The sequence below is a fragment of the Eptatretus burgeri genome, chromosome 10 (assembly GCF_056783735.1).
Source record: "Eptatretus burgeri isolate ZD-2024b chromosome 10, Ebu_testis_v1, whole genome shotgun sequence".
Lineage (NCBI taxonomy): Eukaryota > Metazoa > Chordata > Myxini > Myxiniformes > Myxinidae > Eptatretus > Eptatretus burgeri.
The window spans coordinates 43,280,734-43,297,915 of NC_140970.1; the positions used below are offsets into that span (position 1 = coordinate 43,280,734).

General features: G+C 39.9%; 1 protein-coding gene across 1 annotated transcript in view; it reads left to right on the top strand.

The window, feature by feature from the left end:
- Nucleotides 1–16,574, top strand: part of LOC147018422 (uncharacterized) — a 28,510-nt gene extending 11,936 nt beyond the window's left edge. Inside the window, exons 2-6 of the mRNA XM_085898041.1 lie at nucleotides 9,405–9,545; nucleotides 10,752–11,073; nucleotides 12,728–12,855; nucleotides 13,362–13,566; nucleotides 14,230–16,574. Of these exons, the coding sequence (XP_085754167.1) occupies nucleotides 9,405–9,545; nucleotides 10,752–11,073; nucleotides 12,728–12,855; nucleotides 13,362–13,562 (792 nt within the window). The 3' untranslated portion in view covers nucleotides 13,563–13,566; nucleotides 14,230–16,574. The remainder of the gene's footprint in view (nucleotides 1–9,404; nucleotides 9,546–10,751; nucleotides 11,074–12,727; nucleotides 12,856–13,361; nucleotides 13,567–14,229) is intronic.
- Nucleotides 16,575–17,182: the final 608 nt, after the last annotated feature.

Consider the following 17,182-nt stretch of genomic DNA (forward strand, 5'->3'; position numbering starts at 1 on the left):
TCAGGAGAAAAGGATACAGAGTCCAGGGACAGTTGGGTGCGACTGGGTAAAGTGGGTAGAGATAGTGATGGGTTTAGGACACAAGATTTAGCTGCAAACACCGAGTTTAGACATTCAGCTTTATCACGTGTGGAATCAGCAGTGCGGCCATTTGAGGTAAGGGAGGGGATGGAGGGGGAACATACACCAGAAACAGATTTGATTAAACGCCACCAGGATTTTGAGGAGGGAGAGAGGTTTGAGAGTTCAGACTTGAGATGAGAAAGATGTTGTTTTCTGGCTCTCCTGAGGGTAGATACACACTTGTTCCGAGCTTTGTGGAAAGAACGGAGATTGCCCTCAGTTGGGTTTGCTTTCCATGAGGCAAAGGCAAGTTGTTTCAGGACAACTGCCTCACCGCAAGCTTCAGTAAACCAAGGGCGGGAGGAAGGGTAAGACAACTGAACACGAGAGGGGATAAATCTGTGCATGAGGGAGAGCAAGTTTCTTTGAAAGAATTCCCAGGATGAATAAATGATTAATCAATAAATCAAAAATACCCTTTATAGCCCAATCACTTGTTCACTGCCATGTTCAACTATCAGCTTCCTCGCTCAAAAGGTGCCTGAGATATTGCCCAGATGAGAAGGAAAATAAATAAGGAATTAATAAATCGATAATAATTAATCAATCAATTGATTGATTCATCAAAAAAAATATAAAGTACTTTTTTGCCAAAGCACATGTTTACTTTTGTCCCCAAATTTTAGCTTCCTATCTCAAAGGATGGCTGAGATATCGTCCAGACAAACAAGGAAGCAAACGGAGTAAAAACTGAGTACTCCCTTTTCTTTGGTGTCTGGTGATGACGTCATGCATAGCCTGGAAATGGAAATGGGAAGGAGCCGTGTACAATATGATTTACCCGAGTTTTTCACAAACTGATTAGTCAGGCCTGGTATTCAACCAAGGTGATTTGAACAGAAACTTGTCAGTTGTTCAGGATGTTGATTATAACTCTACTCTGAGCTTAACACACCAAGGGATATTTAATGTCCACCAAATAATGCTACCACATAGGCCACCAACAATAACATCCATCCTCAGGACTGCACAGTTGGGAATCAAACCCAAGGTGAGGCAAGTACGCTACCTCTGCACCATCCTAGTGGACCTCAAACTTGCATCTGCTAAAATGCCTTTTCTTTATGTGAAACTGGATTTTTGCTTTTGGTCATCAATGTAGTCCGGTTCAAAAATCAATTCGATGGATTTGTGGACGTGCACATGTTTTCTAAATGCTGGCGCCCGCCACACTGGTAACAAATGATATTATTCCTGGAAAACGACTAGTACTGGCTTTTGATCAACGTGGCGATTTGGCTTGAGATGAATTCAATTTTGAGTATTTATTTTAAATTATTATTATTTAAATTTATCTTCATGGTCTTCCTGTGATCTTGAAGAATAATTTTTTGTTTTTCCAGTTTGTTGTAAGGAGTTTTTGAGTAGCTAAAATACATTACCACATGTCCGCTGTGGCATCGTTTGTAACACATGGCAGTAACTTGGAAAAGGTTGTGAAATCCCAAGTGGCTTGTGGGATTGGTATAGGTAGCAGAAGGGTACAGGTAAGACCACGTTGTGATGTGTATGCCAAATGCCACTTGTGCACACTTTCGTAAAAATGTCGCCGCTGTATCTTGCACCCTCGCCGTCCCTCCCATCGTAGTTAATAAATGGCATTGCTAAATTTATGAAGGTGTTTTGTGCTGTTCTACAAGTACCCAGCAATGTGGAGAATAATAGCAAAGTGTCAAAGGTTCACGATGGCCAAGCATGCAAGCCTGAAGGGCAAAGGCGTCGTAAATTGTGGGGTTTTAATCTTGGCTTTCTCATTCTCTCTGGATCATTAATCCTGACCGACTTTGATGCTGCCTGTGATGGATCTTTTATAATCTTAGATAGTGTCCAAAGCATAATCATTTAATTTTTTTTTTATTTTCTTTTTAATCTATAAACCTGTCCTCCGTACTTTCAAATTTGGACCACAGGATTTTCAATCAACAAATTATTGTCATGTATTTTGAAGATCTATAACAGATTATTTGCTGGACGAATGTGTGGAGGTGTTGATTTGGTAACCCTTTCTACTTGCAGGTGTGCAATGAAATGGCTTCTTTTTTTTCTTTTCTTTTGCGACAACTTACATAACCAACATTAATCCCACCACAATTGTAAGGTCCTCACAGGAGGAAGGAGGGAAGAGGGAGGAAGACCCAAGTGTTGTACCAACCGGCTGATCAGGCCAAATGTTCGACCTGAAGGTGATTTGTAACTCGTTGTGAAAGACACTGGTGTCTTACACATCCATCAGCTACAACGCTAGTGGACAGAACACTGCTTAACATCCATGAGGGAGCTGGTGCATTTGCCACCATTCTTGCAAAGCATCGATCCAACCGTTGCTATCGATTTGTTCAATTATAAACTTTGGATGTTTTTGTTTTCTGTTAAAAAAACAAAACACAAATTTGAAAGCAACATCATTTTAATTTGGCTGGAATTAAAATTTGGATCATAAATGAACTTTTCAGTTGCTTTGCGTTGGGAAGAGAATTGACGTCATACCAACAGGTGTACATGCAACAAATAGCCATTCGAGAGCCATCTGTGAGGCTCTTCATTCACAATAGGGAATTATGTTGGTTGGACTGTGTGCGTCAAAGGGAATTAATGGCCAGATGAATATTACATATCCTTCCTTGCAAGTCACGAAACCTGTCATTCGATCACAATCGGCTTTGCATGTACTGAGAAAACATTGATGTACCTCCCGGTTTGAGGGAGGCGGATTGCTATCGTAACACGAGGCACTATTGTTACAAGACTCAAAGTAATCTTTGCGGGAACAAAAATTGAGGAATAACAGAGGATTGGGCTTAGAAGGGGATGTTTGAGTATATGCCATATTTTCCTCCTGGATGTATGATTATCCCTCCAAGGGAAGAGAATTACAAGAGATTACTCCCAAATGTGGCCTCTTGATTTTGTTAAATTGGATCCTGGATTATTTCCTCAATGTGTTTTTGATTTCTACTTTTAAAATTATCCTTTTCTTACCCAATAATGTAAAATTTACCTTGGTCCTGGCCTTGCAATATAACAGTTTTGAAACTGATAAAATACTGCAATGATATTCATCTGCAACGTTAAAAATTAAAATTCTGTTGCAGAAATCATGACGTCCAATCAAGATCAACCGAAGTGGGCCCACGAGTATGTAGTAAAGGCGATCTGCTTCGGTTGCATCAAGAGAGATTTGTCCCCTTTGGAGATGGTATCAACTCTCTCAAAGTTCCAAACTACTTTTTTTGGATGTTGCAGAACGAACTGTCAGACTTTAGTATTAAACTTTCTCTGTTGGCAAATTTGAACTACTTCTCTCAAACGTGTTGAGCACAAGCATGAATCAAGGTCCCACTGTAGTTGCACCTCTCTCTGTGTTCAGAATTGTTGAACACGGATAGCGGTGCAAACAAGATCATCAGCTGATTGTTGATTATCTAGTTTTCACTGCTATCTGTGTCAAAAGTTACTCTTGTTGAAGTCCCTCTTGTTAAGAAAAAAAAATCCTCAAATGGTCTTGCTGTTAAGATTAGGCTGAAAATTGGATTGGTGCATTCTCTGTACCTTTTAGTTTTTGCTTCAACTACTTTGACTTTTTTTTTTTTATAATGACACTAGTAGGGTACCCGTCACTGATGGGTTTGGCGATGTCTCACCTCAAATGAGTGTGTATTGGTAGAAATTGGAATTCGGTGTAAATATTTAGTGTGCAGATATCGCAGTAGGTGGAGCTGGTAACCTTGGCAACCTCCTTCCATTCCACCAGCGAAGATTTCCAATTATGCTTGTTGTACTTCCGAAGTACTGCTTGGGAGTGAGGGTGTTATGAAAGCTCGATTAGGAAACTAATTTATGCACGTTTTGGGCCTACCACCTGACGAAAGATCACCGAAGTTATTTCCATGCCAACGGACCACCTACAGGCACCTATCCCTCTCCACATCCCTTCTTCAGTCCCCAACCTGCCCCCCCCCTCTCTCTCTACTCCCCATAGCTTTGCTTTCAGCAATTTACATTCAGTATTTCTCACAGCATTTCATTCTGGTTTGTGATTCGATGATCTACAGATTGGTCGTTTCTTTGACAAAACTTTATACGGTCAGAAATGAGTGAAGCTGGAGTTAAATTGCTTCATGTTGGTAAATAAATTAACTCTGGAGTGCAACACGGCAGTAATTAGCCAAACGACTTCCTCATGACTATTTAAAACACCTATTCATGTGCATTGTGGTTAAAAATCTGACTGCATAGTTTTATCATGAATTGACTTTGGAGCTCAAAGGAGTAGGGTCACAAACAAACATTTTGTTTTGTGTGATTTATATATATATATATATATATATATATATATATATATATATATATATATATATATATATATATATATATATATATATATATATATATACACACACACAAAAAGGGGTCAGGCAGGGGTGCATTCTCTCCTATTAATTGTACAATTGGTATAGAGATTGGAGGAAGATGTATCAACAATTGAAAGTATGTTGTTGATACCACTGTTTGCAGAAAGTAAAGAGAAAGCTTGAATCAGATCTGATCAGAAAGCTGCCAGTGATTACCAGGTACCAAGAGGTCCCGCTTTGATACAACCCCGCCTTTATGAGAAACACCACCCTGACCAATGACGTTTATTAATATTCAATTGAATTCAGAATGTGATTAAAATATATTCAATTCAAATCAAATGGAAGACCAAATAGGTACAGTCCTGCATTGGAGTAATCAGGTGGAACCCGAACTAGCAAAAAGGAAAGATTACGTCATCAGGAACCTGGATAGGATTCGGCTTTCAGCTTCTGCTACTCCACTCTCAAGCCAATCCAGGTGTAGTCAAGTGAACTTTATTCAAAAAACAATCGAGGCCAAATTTTTCCATTTTTAATTTTGGCTCCAGACCATGCGTCCGATCTGGTTGAAATTTTAATCCTCTATTCTATATGACTACTGGATCATAATTGTGAAGTTTCACGTTGATCAATGAAGCGGTTCAAGAGAAAAAAACAATTTCCAAGATTTTCGCTCGATCCAATATGGCTGCCAGATCATGTGATGTCAATTATTCGTGAATTATTCATACAATTTAGGCCTTGATGACTCTCAAATTTTCATTCTGATCGGATGTCGCATTCTCGGTAGCAAGTATGACATCATAACGAAAGTGCCAATGATGTCAAAAAAAAAAAATCACACTTATTCCCCATGTGGAGTACTTGCCATGTGCCAGGTTTCAATTTTTTTCCTTGGTGTCGTTTCAGAGATAGAGGTACAAAGTTTTTCGTTTATTTCCAACATGGCTGCCACACCAAGTGGACCTATGACATCATAATTATCATGAAAACATTCTACACGAGTAGCCGCTCCAATGGTGAAAATTGTCTCGATCTGACAAGCGGTTTCAGATAAAAACACTAAAGTTCTGTGCAGACATAGAAGGAAACAAACAAGATGTTGTGCATAGCAAGGTATTCGTGAACTCCATAAAAGAAATGTGACCTTAAAAATAATTGGTTGTTTGAATTCAGTGACCTGAAATATAAATCCTCTTCAAATTTCTAGTCGATCGAATGAAAATTGAGGATTTTAGAAATTCGAAAAAGTTGTTGACCTTTTGACCTCAAAAACATTCGGCTTCTTGCTTATGATGAATTCTACCAGGTGGTGACGTTTTGTGAAGATAGATTTAAAATTGTGACCTTGAGGCGATTGACAGAATAACGCACAAGACCAACGAATATACTTTAACGATCTTGTATATCCACAAGTAACAAACACACAAATGCAATATCCTCTCCTCTCGCGAGGACCAGAACGACATTCGAGTAGAGCGCATACCCTCCCCCTCCCAGCTTGGCGGAACAGTTTATATGTTTTGTTATCCCATTAATAGGCTAGATCTGCATCCGGACCTGAACCAAAATCTTATCAGCTTATTCTTATGACCAACCCAACTCATCCACCAAGTTTTGTAAGAACCCTTCCATAACTTGGTGCTATATATCGTTTTTATTTTTTTGGCTCTATGTCTCAATTATAAAAAATAGTTTTAAAATTTTTATAACATTTTATAATCCTGATCTTCAACAAAATCTAATCAATTCGTCCATGTTGCACACCCAGTCTGTCCACCAAATTTTGTCTGAATCAATCGATAGCTATTTGAGATATCCTGCTGACAGACAGAGCCACGGGTGAAAACATAACCTCTGTGCACATTTAGTGGCGGAGGTAACGAACGAACTAGTGCTTGAACAAATTAAACCACCATGTACATTAGAAGCGCCGATGCCAAAACAGACTTTGGACACATCATGCATGCAGAAAACGAAAGTCTGGAGAAATCAACAAATCTGTGTGTGGTTGAGTTAAGAAGAGGAAGAGGCAGACCATGTTTGTGCTGGATGGCTGGGGCGAAGGTTGCAACGAAGCAGCCTATGCCAAAGCTTGTGGAAGCAGTGCAGGATATGGATGTTTGGATAAATCTGATCATGAATGTCACCAGAAGTCGACCCACTACTTGACCCAACTATGTGACTGCAATGTAATTTTCAAAACGGAGTAGCTGTCGTGACAGACACTATTGGTAAAGGTTTACCAAGTAGATAAACAAGTGTTTGGAAGGTAGATGAGCAAGCTAAAATTTGCAGATGTACTTTGATCTCACAGCTTATGGGCCACGTTAGTCTTGTTTACCTGCCTCTTGTAGCCAGCGGACTGTAGCTCTGTTTGTGAATCGTATCACAGTTTGTCAGATTGGTCTATTCTCGAGCAATATAACCATCAAAGCCAATCGGACTGTTGATGACCTTGTTTATCTCATTTGTTTTTTTTTTGTTTGTTTTTTTATTGATATCAAAAGAATAATTTTGGTGAGTTTTGCATTTTCTTGAAAGTAAAAGTTAAAAAAAATAATAATTTCTGTGATGATGTGCAGCCCAGATTTGTGTGCTGTTTGCTTGAAGCTCATTGATGCACAGAATGACATTTCGCACTGATTATCTTTTTGTCTTTAACATGAAATGCATTTCGTTGGCTGAAATGGAGCACCGACAACGGATTGAGTTGTGAAATCGGCGACCAGCGTTGAATTTCCTGTTGACTTTTATTTATTTATTTATTTATTTATTTATTTCCCCCATCCCCTTTTCTCCAACAAAGGGTTAGCACACAGAATGTCAGTTTCCCATGGCAGTTAACATACCTCGATCAACGTCCTGTTCATGTCATCCATTTTTACCTGTCCGCTGACGCAGATCGCCGCTTGCCTTCATCAGCCAGACTAATTATTCATTCTTTTTGAGTTTGCCTGGTTGTTGTAAGCACGTGTGGCAGATGATGTTGATATCTCAAGTTCAAATTCCATCTACATACTGGACTGTTCGGTCTGTTCCCCTACCTCCTCACATTGTTTAACCTTGAAATTTCTGTAAAAGTCCCCTGATATCCTTGTCCTGCTTGTCTAAACTACATTATCAGCTGTATGTCAAGGTTGAGGAATCATTATTTTACAAATGGATGTAATTGGTGTAAAAAATGCACGAAGCTGGGCTACAACTTGCTGCTGAACATGTCATTTAAAAGCAACGACAACAAAAAGGCTGCCAGAGCGACACGACCAGGATGAAGGATTTGAAAGAGTGGAAAAGAAGAATTAGGGTGATTTGTGGAGACAAGAGCATGAGGGGAGAAGTGTAAGGTGAATGAATAAGGAAAAAAATTCCAGGAATAGCATCTTTGATCATTTTGGAAATGACTTGTCAAAACACTTCGGCAGTTGGTGATGTGCACAGCAAATGAGCATCATGATTCGCAGGCTCGAAGAGAAGGTTTGAATGATTCCTGGGTTTCAATCATTCAGTATCACACCTGACTTGTGCTTTTCTCTCCCCGAACCAATTTTTGACACTACCGGTGGCTGTCGTTGTTGGACTGCACCGTGGATGTTGCGGGTTGCATTTGATCCAAATAAATAGGGAAAGGTCACTTTAATGCAAGGAGTTTTGTCAAACTTTCATGTTTTTTTTTTTTTTCCAGATGAGAATTAGATCTTTTTTATTTATTTATTTCATCTTTTTGTAGAACTATGAACCATGAAAAGGGAATGACAGTTTCATGAATCAAGTTTGCCCAAATCTCAGCTCGCCGAGGCAACAAAATCCATCCGTTGGAAATCCCGAAGGTGATGACCATCATGTGAACCCAGAGGCTGGTACCTCCCTGCTTTAACCCTCAAAAGAGCAGGTTGCTAAGAAAGATCCACGTCCACTTATTAAAAATTTTTTTGTGTACTCCATTATGCAAAGATGCAATTAGAGGTTATCTCATGCTTCCAATGATAATTTCTCCAAATTGCTCCCTCGTTGACGAGCACCATTTTCTTCTGATGGACCTTTTTCCGGTAGTGGGAGGTTTTGGGGTTTAAATTTCCCCAGTTTTAACGATTGCTCATGGTAAGCTAAATTGTTCATGGTATTATAAATCTACCGCTCTGCAGCCCTTTCTGCTGCAGAGCCTGTCCTTGGTGCTGGTTTTATCCACGGTTGCCAAGTACTTTGCATGATAAATGGATACTGGCTGCCTTGCTGTTGACTGGAGTGAGAATGGGCGTGATGTGGTGCTAAATAGCTATCGGTGTGTCGCGTGTTTGTGTACCGCCTCTGTGGCATTGGATTCAAAGGGTTAAAGTCCAAGTACTGGCAAACGCTGTAATCTTATCAGGAATTTTTTCTTTCTCCTTGGTAACTATGAGACTTCTGCTTCAAATGCTAATTGGTAGTGGCAAGTTATGAGACCAACACCGATGTCCACTGTTCATTGGGTATAATTATTGTCTGCAATGATGTCGTCCGAAGACAAAACCAGAATGGAGTATATTTTAGAGCGGACGATTACACAAGATGTTGCTAATGGTTGGAATGCAATTTGACCAGAGATATTTGGAGGTGTTTGTTTATTTACTTTAACATCCCAAACAAGATTTTTGTGATGTTTGGTGGGGGGGAGCATGAGGGGAAGTTGTTGAGGGAGGAGGGGGTTATTCCCCTTCGTTTCCTTTGATTTACTACCATCCTGGATATTAACCAAGCAACGGCCACCAGAGGTGCTTGTGGGAGGTCGGATCAGGTGACGTACTTTGCTTGGAATATTCGTCAACATTGCTGGTTAAATGTAAACCAGAGGGTCGTCTTGCAATTGCAGTATTAAGATTTGTGTCTTCCTTGCTTATTTGTGACCTGAAGCAAACTTCTGAGTTTTTGTTGTTGTTTTCTCTGCAGCTGAATCCTGATGATCTTAATCCAGGGAGGCTTCGATGCATCCCTAACTACCAGAAACCCAAAACTCTGAGCAGGATTGCTGGGCTGAAAGAGCTCCATTTAGCTGCACAGGCTGAGGAAGAGAATATCGTAAATGGGCAGGTGTGTCCTCAAATTTTCCTTTTTAGCTCGCCTGTTCGAAGAACAGAGAGCTATAGCGATATCCCCGACGTGAGCGTGAAAATGTTAAAGTTTTTGGTGCAAGTTATTTTTTCCTTTGTAATGTTTTTATCTACCACACTTTTTTATACGCCCGATATATATGTATATATGTATATATGTATATATATATATATATATATATATATATATATATATATATATATATATATATATATATATATATATATATATATGAAGCCTGGTGTTGGCTTAGTGGTTAGGGTGGCGGCTTGGGATCCCAGTGTCCTGAGTTCAAGCCCCGTTGGCTGCTGAATTAACACCAGGGGGTTGACTCAGCCTGTCATCCTTCCGAGGTTGGCGAAATGAGTGCCAATGTACTGGTCCTGGTGTATGCCCCGGTTAGAATAGGTGTACCATATCCCTGTGTGTCGTAAGAGGCGACCAGGGTTGGCGTCAGGAAGGGCATCCGGCCATAAAACATTGCCTCACAAAAAGCCAAACCCCTGCACAGCAGGGAAAAATGGCTGTAAAAACGGTCATTTTATATGTATATATATATATATATATATATATATATATATATATATATATATATATATATATATATATATATATATATATATATATATATATATATATATATATTGGGGCGTATTATGTGATACCGGTCGTCCATCCGTTCCTGTCCACACTCTAACTCCCAAAGTTTTCAACTTTCACGTTTCATATTTGGTACATAGGTACAGACTGTGGAGACGGTGTGTCGTGACATGCATTCGTCATCTAAAGTGGCTGCCATGGCAACCAGGATGCTGTTTTCCATGTAGTAGCATAATTCTGTATATACCTACTTGTTCGGGCGTATATTGTGCTCACTTGCGCTCTTGTTACTGATTACAATATACAAATACATATATTGCTTTAAAATTATTTGGATCAGATTCACTGCAATGCTTTATAAAAAATATTAATTATTAGACGATTCTTTTTAAAACGATAAATGTATAAACAGACGAGCATTGGGTGGCTTTGACACCAACTGGTTATTTTTTTTTATTTTTTTCCCCTGTACTGCACTGTAACTCTAACACCTTGTCCTCATACCAGTATTGGAACAATCTCCTCACATGTTCTTTTTTGACTAATTTTGATCCACACCCATACTTTGTTTTTTATCGTAAACAGGATCATTCAGTTGCTATAGATTCTCCACAGAGAAGGACTATTTGTGGAACATTTCCGTCAAGAAACTCCGTCGATGGTCCAAGCAAATGGGCTTCACCCACGCATTCCACTGCCCCTTCACTGCCGTCTTCCCTCAGCTCAACGCCATCCGTCACCCCGCCACAATCTCCCTCGCTTTCACCCTCACCAGTTTTCTCCCCCAATTGTGTATCCCGGGCCAATGTTTCTTCTCCCGAAGATATGGCCGGTTCGCCGTATAGCTCCATGTCTTCACCCCATGGAGGTACATCACGACAGCACTCGCGTCAGTCTTCAGTGTGCTGTGAGTATTATTTATTTATTTTTTATGGAGCTTTTGTATCTGTTTGCTGCACATTAGCTGATAGAAGGGCAAACAATTTCCTGGTTGATAAAATAACAGTAAAGCATTGTTTTGATGCATTCACCCCCTCTTATTGGCAGGCCTCTGTCGCCTGCTCGTGTCCTCATGTTGCTCTGCTGTTAATCTTGCTCTTCCGTGAGCCTCCTTGTTTAGAAATAAGTGCATTGTCATTAAACCTGTTATAAGCCTTTCTCTCCATGAAATATGCAAATCGAATCAAACTTTTTGCTTAATCCTTGCAAACTCATCGACTCTTATTTTGTGTGTTTATACAATGTGATGTAGCCATGCCTTGCAAGACCCCACCTTTCTTGTTTGCCCCCTCCAATTAGCTGAGTTCTCAAATTTGACTTTTTTCCGACCATGGCGATTATTTCCTCCGTCACTGAAGGTGGACGGAGGTTGTTTTCACCCGTCTCCGTCTATTTGTCTTTGTCTGTGAGCAGGATATATCACGTTGTGGACGGCCTCGGAAGAAATTTGGTGGACACGTTGGGTGTGTGGCGAGGATGAATTGATTGGATTTTGGTGAAGATATGGATCTGGATCGGAGAATTTTTAAGGGATTCTTCACCATTGAAAGATCGGGCCAAAAAAACGAAAAATAACACCATCTCAAAAAGTTATTGACGGGTTCGGACGAAACTTGGTGGACAGGTTGGACATGTGACGAGGACTAATCGATTCAATTTTGGTGAAGATCCAAATCGGGATACGAGAGTTTATTTATTTTAAGTGCAGATTCTTCACCATTGAGATAGGGGCAAAAAAAAAACAACGATATATAGCACGATATTTCAAAACGTTGTCCACGAGTTATGACAATTTGATGGACGAGTTGGTTCGGTGACGAGAACAAGCCGATTGCATTTTGCTTCAGCTCCGGATCCAGATCTGGCCTTTCAGTGGACACAAAGCATAAACTATTCAGCCTCACGGAGGTATGCGCTCTCCCGAGTGCTGTTCTAGTTTCTTCTTCGTTCAGATGCAGCACGTGGCTGTGGGTAGCATAATATGCTGGGGGATGCAGCTATGCCACTGATGCAGTGCCTAATACAGGGGTAGGTTAGAGCCGGAATTAATTTGTCCATGGTGCTGGCGATAGCTCGTGCACTCTTCGTGAAGGACACCGTGGGATCTTTAATGTCCACTAACTCATGCCGGCAGATGGGGTGGCCCAGTTTACCATCCATCTGAGGGATGGGACATGATGGTGTATCACCTTACCTGCGAAACACCGGGATGACTGCTTGTAGCTGGGTTGTGTCAGCATTCAAAACAAGGCTAAACAGCTCGGACAAGTGTGCATACCTCTAGGCTATCTGGGAATCATTAAACACTTCCCAAAATGTCTCGTTTTATTATACTTTTATCTCCAATGAATCACTTGACAAAGTTTTTATTATTATTTTTTTTTTTGATATCACCTCGTATGGAATGTTGTGCAGTACAAACTTGTGCATACAATAATTTGAGCAATTTGTTGCCTCATGAATTTTCCAAATGATTGTAATTAACTTCAAATCTAAATTGTCTGAATGTGCATGTCCGTTGGGGCTTCATGTCGTGGCCATTCCCCCCCCCCCCTCAACAGCTGTTTTCAACATGGCTAATCCTGGGTCAAATCATGAGCTTCTGGAGGAGTTGAAGACAAAGCGGAAGTTGAAGCCAACGCAACAGAGCAAGGGATACACCAGAGTGTTTTCTGGCATTGGGCGCAAGGTAAGCTTTCAAATTGGAGCTCCCATGGACATCCCATCCCCCTGTTCCTGAATATCCATGGCTCCTCCAACTTGCTGTCATTCCAGCCATATGCAGCATCACATGATCAACAGTGATTTGGTTTGAACTCCAATAATGGCTCTGAGCTGGTCTTTGTAGATTAGTGTGGACAACACACTGTGGTCCTACATTCCTAATGACATAACCTGAAGTTGAGGGACGGCCCATTATGAGTCCTGTTCTTCCCTCCCACACCCCTCTCCTCCTGAACCCTGGCAGCACCCATTACAAATTTCCTGTTTAAAGTCTGTCATTTATCTCATGGCATTTTAATAAACAGCTTTATTTTAACTGTTAAAGTACATGCTGCCCTGCGTTTTGAGTTGGGTGGGGGGAGAGGGGTAAATATGCACCTTTCGGATTGGAGGTTTCATTAAAGCATGGGTGTACTCTAATAACAATTATAATGACTCCTCTCACTATTTCACTGCTTGGATGTCCAACAGAGCCAGTCGAGCTTTGTGAAACCAGAACTTGGGTCCCAGTCTCAATCGCCAGAGACCAACGGGTCCAATTTGGAACCGCATACGAAACCTGAGGAACTGATCACCCAGGTTCCCACCGTGGACCGTGAAGGCTTACCCATTCCGGAATGGAAACGTGAAATGATTTTCAAAAAACTCCAACGCAAGCTGTCAAAGGAATGACCGGGTATGGTGATGTGGAAACTATTGTTCTGCTATGTTTGTTGGCTGCATGTGTGGTGAGTGTATGCCTTGCCTTGTGTTGCCTATATAATTTATTTACTACTCGTGCCGAGTTCATGCAGGTAAACAGTAGCGTGGTAACCCGAGATGACTGTATGGATCGAGTTGTCTCACCCTGGCACCAATAAGTGGATCACATGTATGTTTGAGTTTGGCTCATCCAGTTATGCTGCAAACATTACTTACTGATGTGATACTTTCCATTATCAGATGTAAAAGGTGATGTGTAGGAATGAGTATTGTCTGACTTCTGTCCATTTGAAATGAATGACTAAAGCCCTATGCTGGAAAATAAATGCTGCTGTGTAAATTTTCTACACAGTGGGGCTGCTTTTGGTGATTTTTTATTATTATTATTTATTTATTTTATTTAATAATTTTATAAACCTGTGCAATCATTTGTTTTGTTAATCGTTACTATTGCATAAAAAATGTTTTTGATACCTAATTTCCCCCCATCCCCTAAAGCTATTTGTGAATTTGAATGTTGAAGAGTACCTCGAAGGTTGTGTGCAGTGAAGAACGGGAGCATTTTGAGTTTCGGCTTTGACGATGTGGCGTCCTCTCACTTCAGTGTCCGATCACTTTGCAACTTGTGTTGCTGCAGAAACATCCTGTGTTTGCATTTCGATTTTAAAAGGGGACGCCGGAGCTCGACGTGACTTCTCTGTGGCGAGTACTGCGTCTGGAGAGGAATAAACGGCCGGTTTTTATGCCGAGAAGGTCGTCTGAGTCGAGCAAGCAAGGAGGTGATTTGAGTACAAGGGGCTCTGTCAGAGCCAAGGTTTCTGCTCACACTGAAATGAGTGCAGATCTGTATTCTAATCTTAACAAAAACACAAAAATACTTTTGTTTCCTTCGGCCAGTGTCCCGGTTGCCATCACTTTGCTTTGCTTTACATTATTTTCTTGATCCATGTCAAAAGCTGCTGTACATGGTAAAATGAAATTCATGTTTACTATGCCTCATGCATTTAATCATGTTTTGTGTAATTTTTATTTTATTTTTGGTGATGCAATGACGTCATATGTGTCAAAACCAAATTCATTTGGGACACAAAATATTGTCTCATGCCCAACATTGGCTGTACTGTTGCGGTTTCAAATTGTCGTCTTTGTTGCTCCTGAATTACTTTCATAAATGACTCGTCAAAGTCATTTATGGCCATTTTGTTTAAAAAAAACAGCAAATGTTGTACATGGAAGATATGTAGCAATCTTTCAACCACCACTTTTTAATAACCCATCAGCACTTTTGGTTTGGTTTTTTCCTTTTTTTTTTTTTTTTTTTTGAATTCCTGTAAAACAATTCATTAACTTTTCCGTTTTGTGTCGAAATTATCCAAATTCGAACACCAGAGCTTGAGTTTTCTCTTGTTTTGGTGGCATGAAGTAGGGTGTTAGGATGATGTATGGTTTAAGAAATGCATAACCTTCACCTTGATCATAAATGGAATTGGCATTGTTATGCCATTTTTGATTTTGTCATTAAAAGGACTGATATTGTTCAAACGGTTATCCCAGCTTGTGCTGTAAATGCAGATTTCTTGTATGTTCCATGTTTAGTCTTGGGCTGTAGTTTGTGTCATGCAATCAACTAGAAATGGTCCTTGCGAAGGTACAATTATTATTGCAGGTACAGTCCTGTGTTATATAATCATGATTTTTGATGCATGTAAAGTTGTACATTTTCAATAATCCTTTTGTACATTTTGGTAAATGTCTGATGGCAAAACTTTTTGTTTAACGAAATGTAGTTCTTGATGTTAAAGATTTTGCTCTAATTTTTATCGACGGAAAAGTACCATTCCATTTGTGACCTATTCCCCAATGGATCACTTCCATTTTTGGCCCATCTGTTAGAGTTGGTTTGTGGAATGTAAGTTTGTTGCATTGGACATTTACACTTTTGGGTGATTTAACCCTTTATTTTCCTATTCATTTGATTTTTTTTTTTTCTTCTAGTAACTGTACATTGTACCTGCCTTTGCACACTGATACTATCTGAATATATTTTGAACTTACTGGTTCACTCTGTGATGAGCTAATGTTGCACTCTGTCTCCAATTATACAGATCTAATCTTTAGCATGGAAGACTATATCATTTGTATGTAACACTTGAGGAAAAGTATAAATGTTCAAACTAACTTGTGTGGTGTTTCACACTTGAGCATTTGAACCATAATAGTGTTAACCCAGATAAAATACCCAGATACATTACTGTTTTGTTTAATTTCCATATAAAGGTATTGGTTTCTGTGAAATATACAGCGCTTTGCCTTCCTACTAACTTCATGATTATGTGTTTGCCAGCATTGTGATACGAGCTTGCAACCCAATATAGGCTTGAGACTCTGATGCTAAATCTAAAAATTTAGAGTGGAGTTTTTGTATTTGAGGAACGAGTGAAATTTAAATGTTTTGGAAGACTGAAGCCCCTCATAAGGATTGGTGGGTTGCTGGATGAGGAAGGTCCATTGATAACTCCCTTGAGTTGTCCATATTCCTTAGTGGCTAGCTGTTGCCCTCCAACCTTGAGTGCCTGGACGGGTCCAATGCAGTGGCAGGAGAGTCTGCTTGATCTTGAAGCTTATGGTCTTTTGTCCAAGCTGTTCTCAAGATTATTTTGAGATTGTTCAAATTTAACCTGGACTTGTAAAAAAAAAAAACATCTACACTTGAGGAACTAAATGACAGAGGGCAACAAAGTCGTAGATAACTTTTCAATGACCAGAAGTTTTAAATTTGCTGTTTCACTATCTTGATTTCTGGTAATTCGGCTGATGCCTTTCAAAGCGAGGTCAAGGCCGTTTATTCCGAGTATGTGAAAAACCCTGCAACCCATGCCTGCAGACAAGATTTTTTTTTTTAATGCAAGCTACATTTTCCATCCAATCATGTAACTTTGTTTAAAGGAAAAATAAAGACACCCATGGGTAGGTACTTCTACATTGAAAGTTTTTGTGGCAAAGGCTCAAACAGTTTTGGAGAAAATTAATTTAAAAGCAAATCGTGGTTTAAATTTTTTTTAAGCCCTTTATAAATGTCTCATGGTCAAGAACAGTTGTAGACGCCTATTACAACTAATTCCTGCTATGTTAAACACCCTGAAACCCATGCCTGCGGAAAAAAATGTTATCTTTTTTTGGGGGGGAATGCCAGCTGCATTTTCCCATCCAATCATGTAACTTTTTGTATGAAGCGAGCTTTTATCATCATACATTTCTTATTTTGTCACCTTGGGTGTGGGATGACTTTAAAGACCAGAAAATACCAGTTGCTGAGTCTTTCCTTGGTGTTGGGAAAGGTGGTGCTTGGTGTTGGGGAAAGGTGGAAACGCTTGCCACTGGAGATGGTTTGAGCCCAAACTCAGAAAACGTAGCAAGAAATTTTCCAGGTCTTCCTGGGAAGCGATTTATTGGGGGAAAACTAGCTTAAGCTTTCAAATAGAGCCATTCTTAGTGCAAGGTTAAAAACTCGGCTTCGATCATTGATGCTGTCAGATTAGAGAATGGAAGATGACGAGCATTTAAATATTATCCTGGAACTTTCAGTAGTA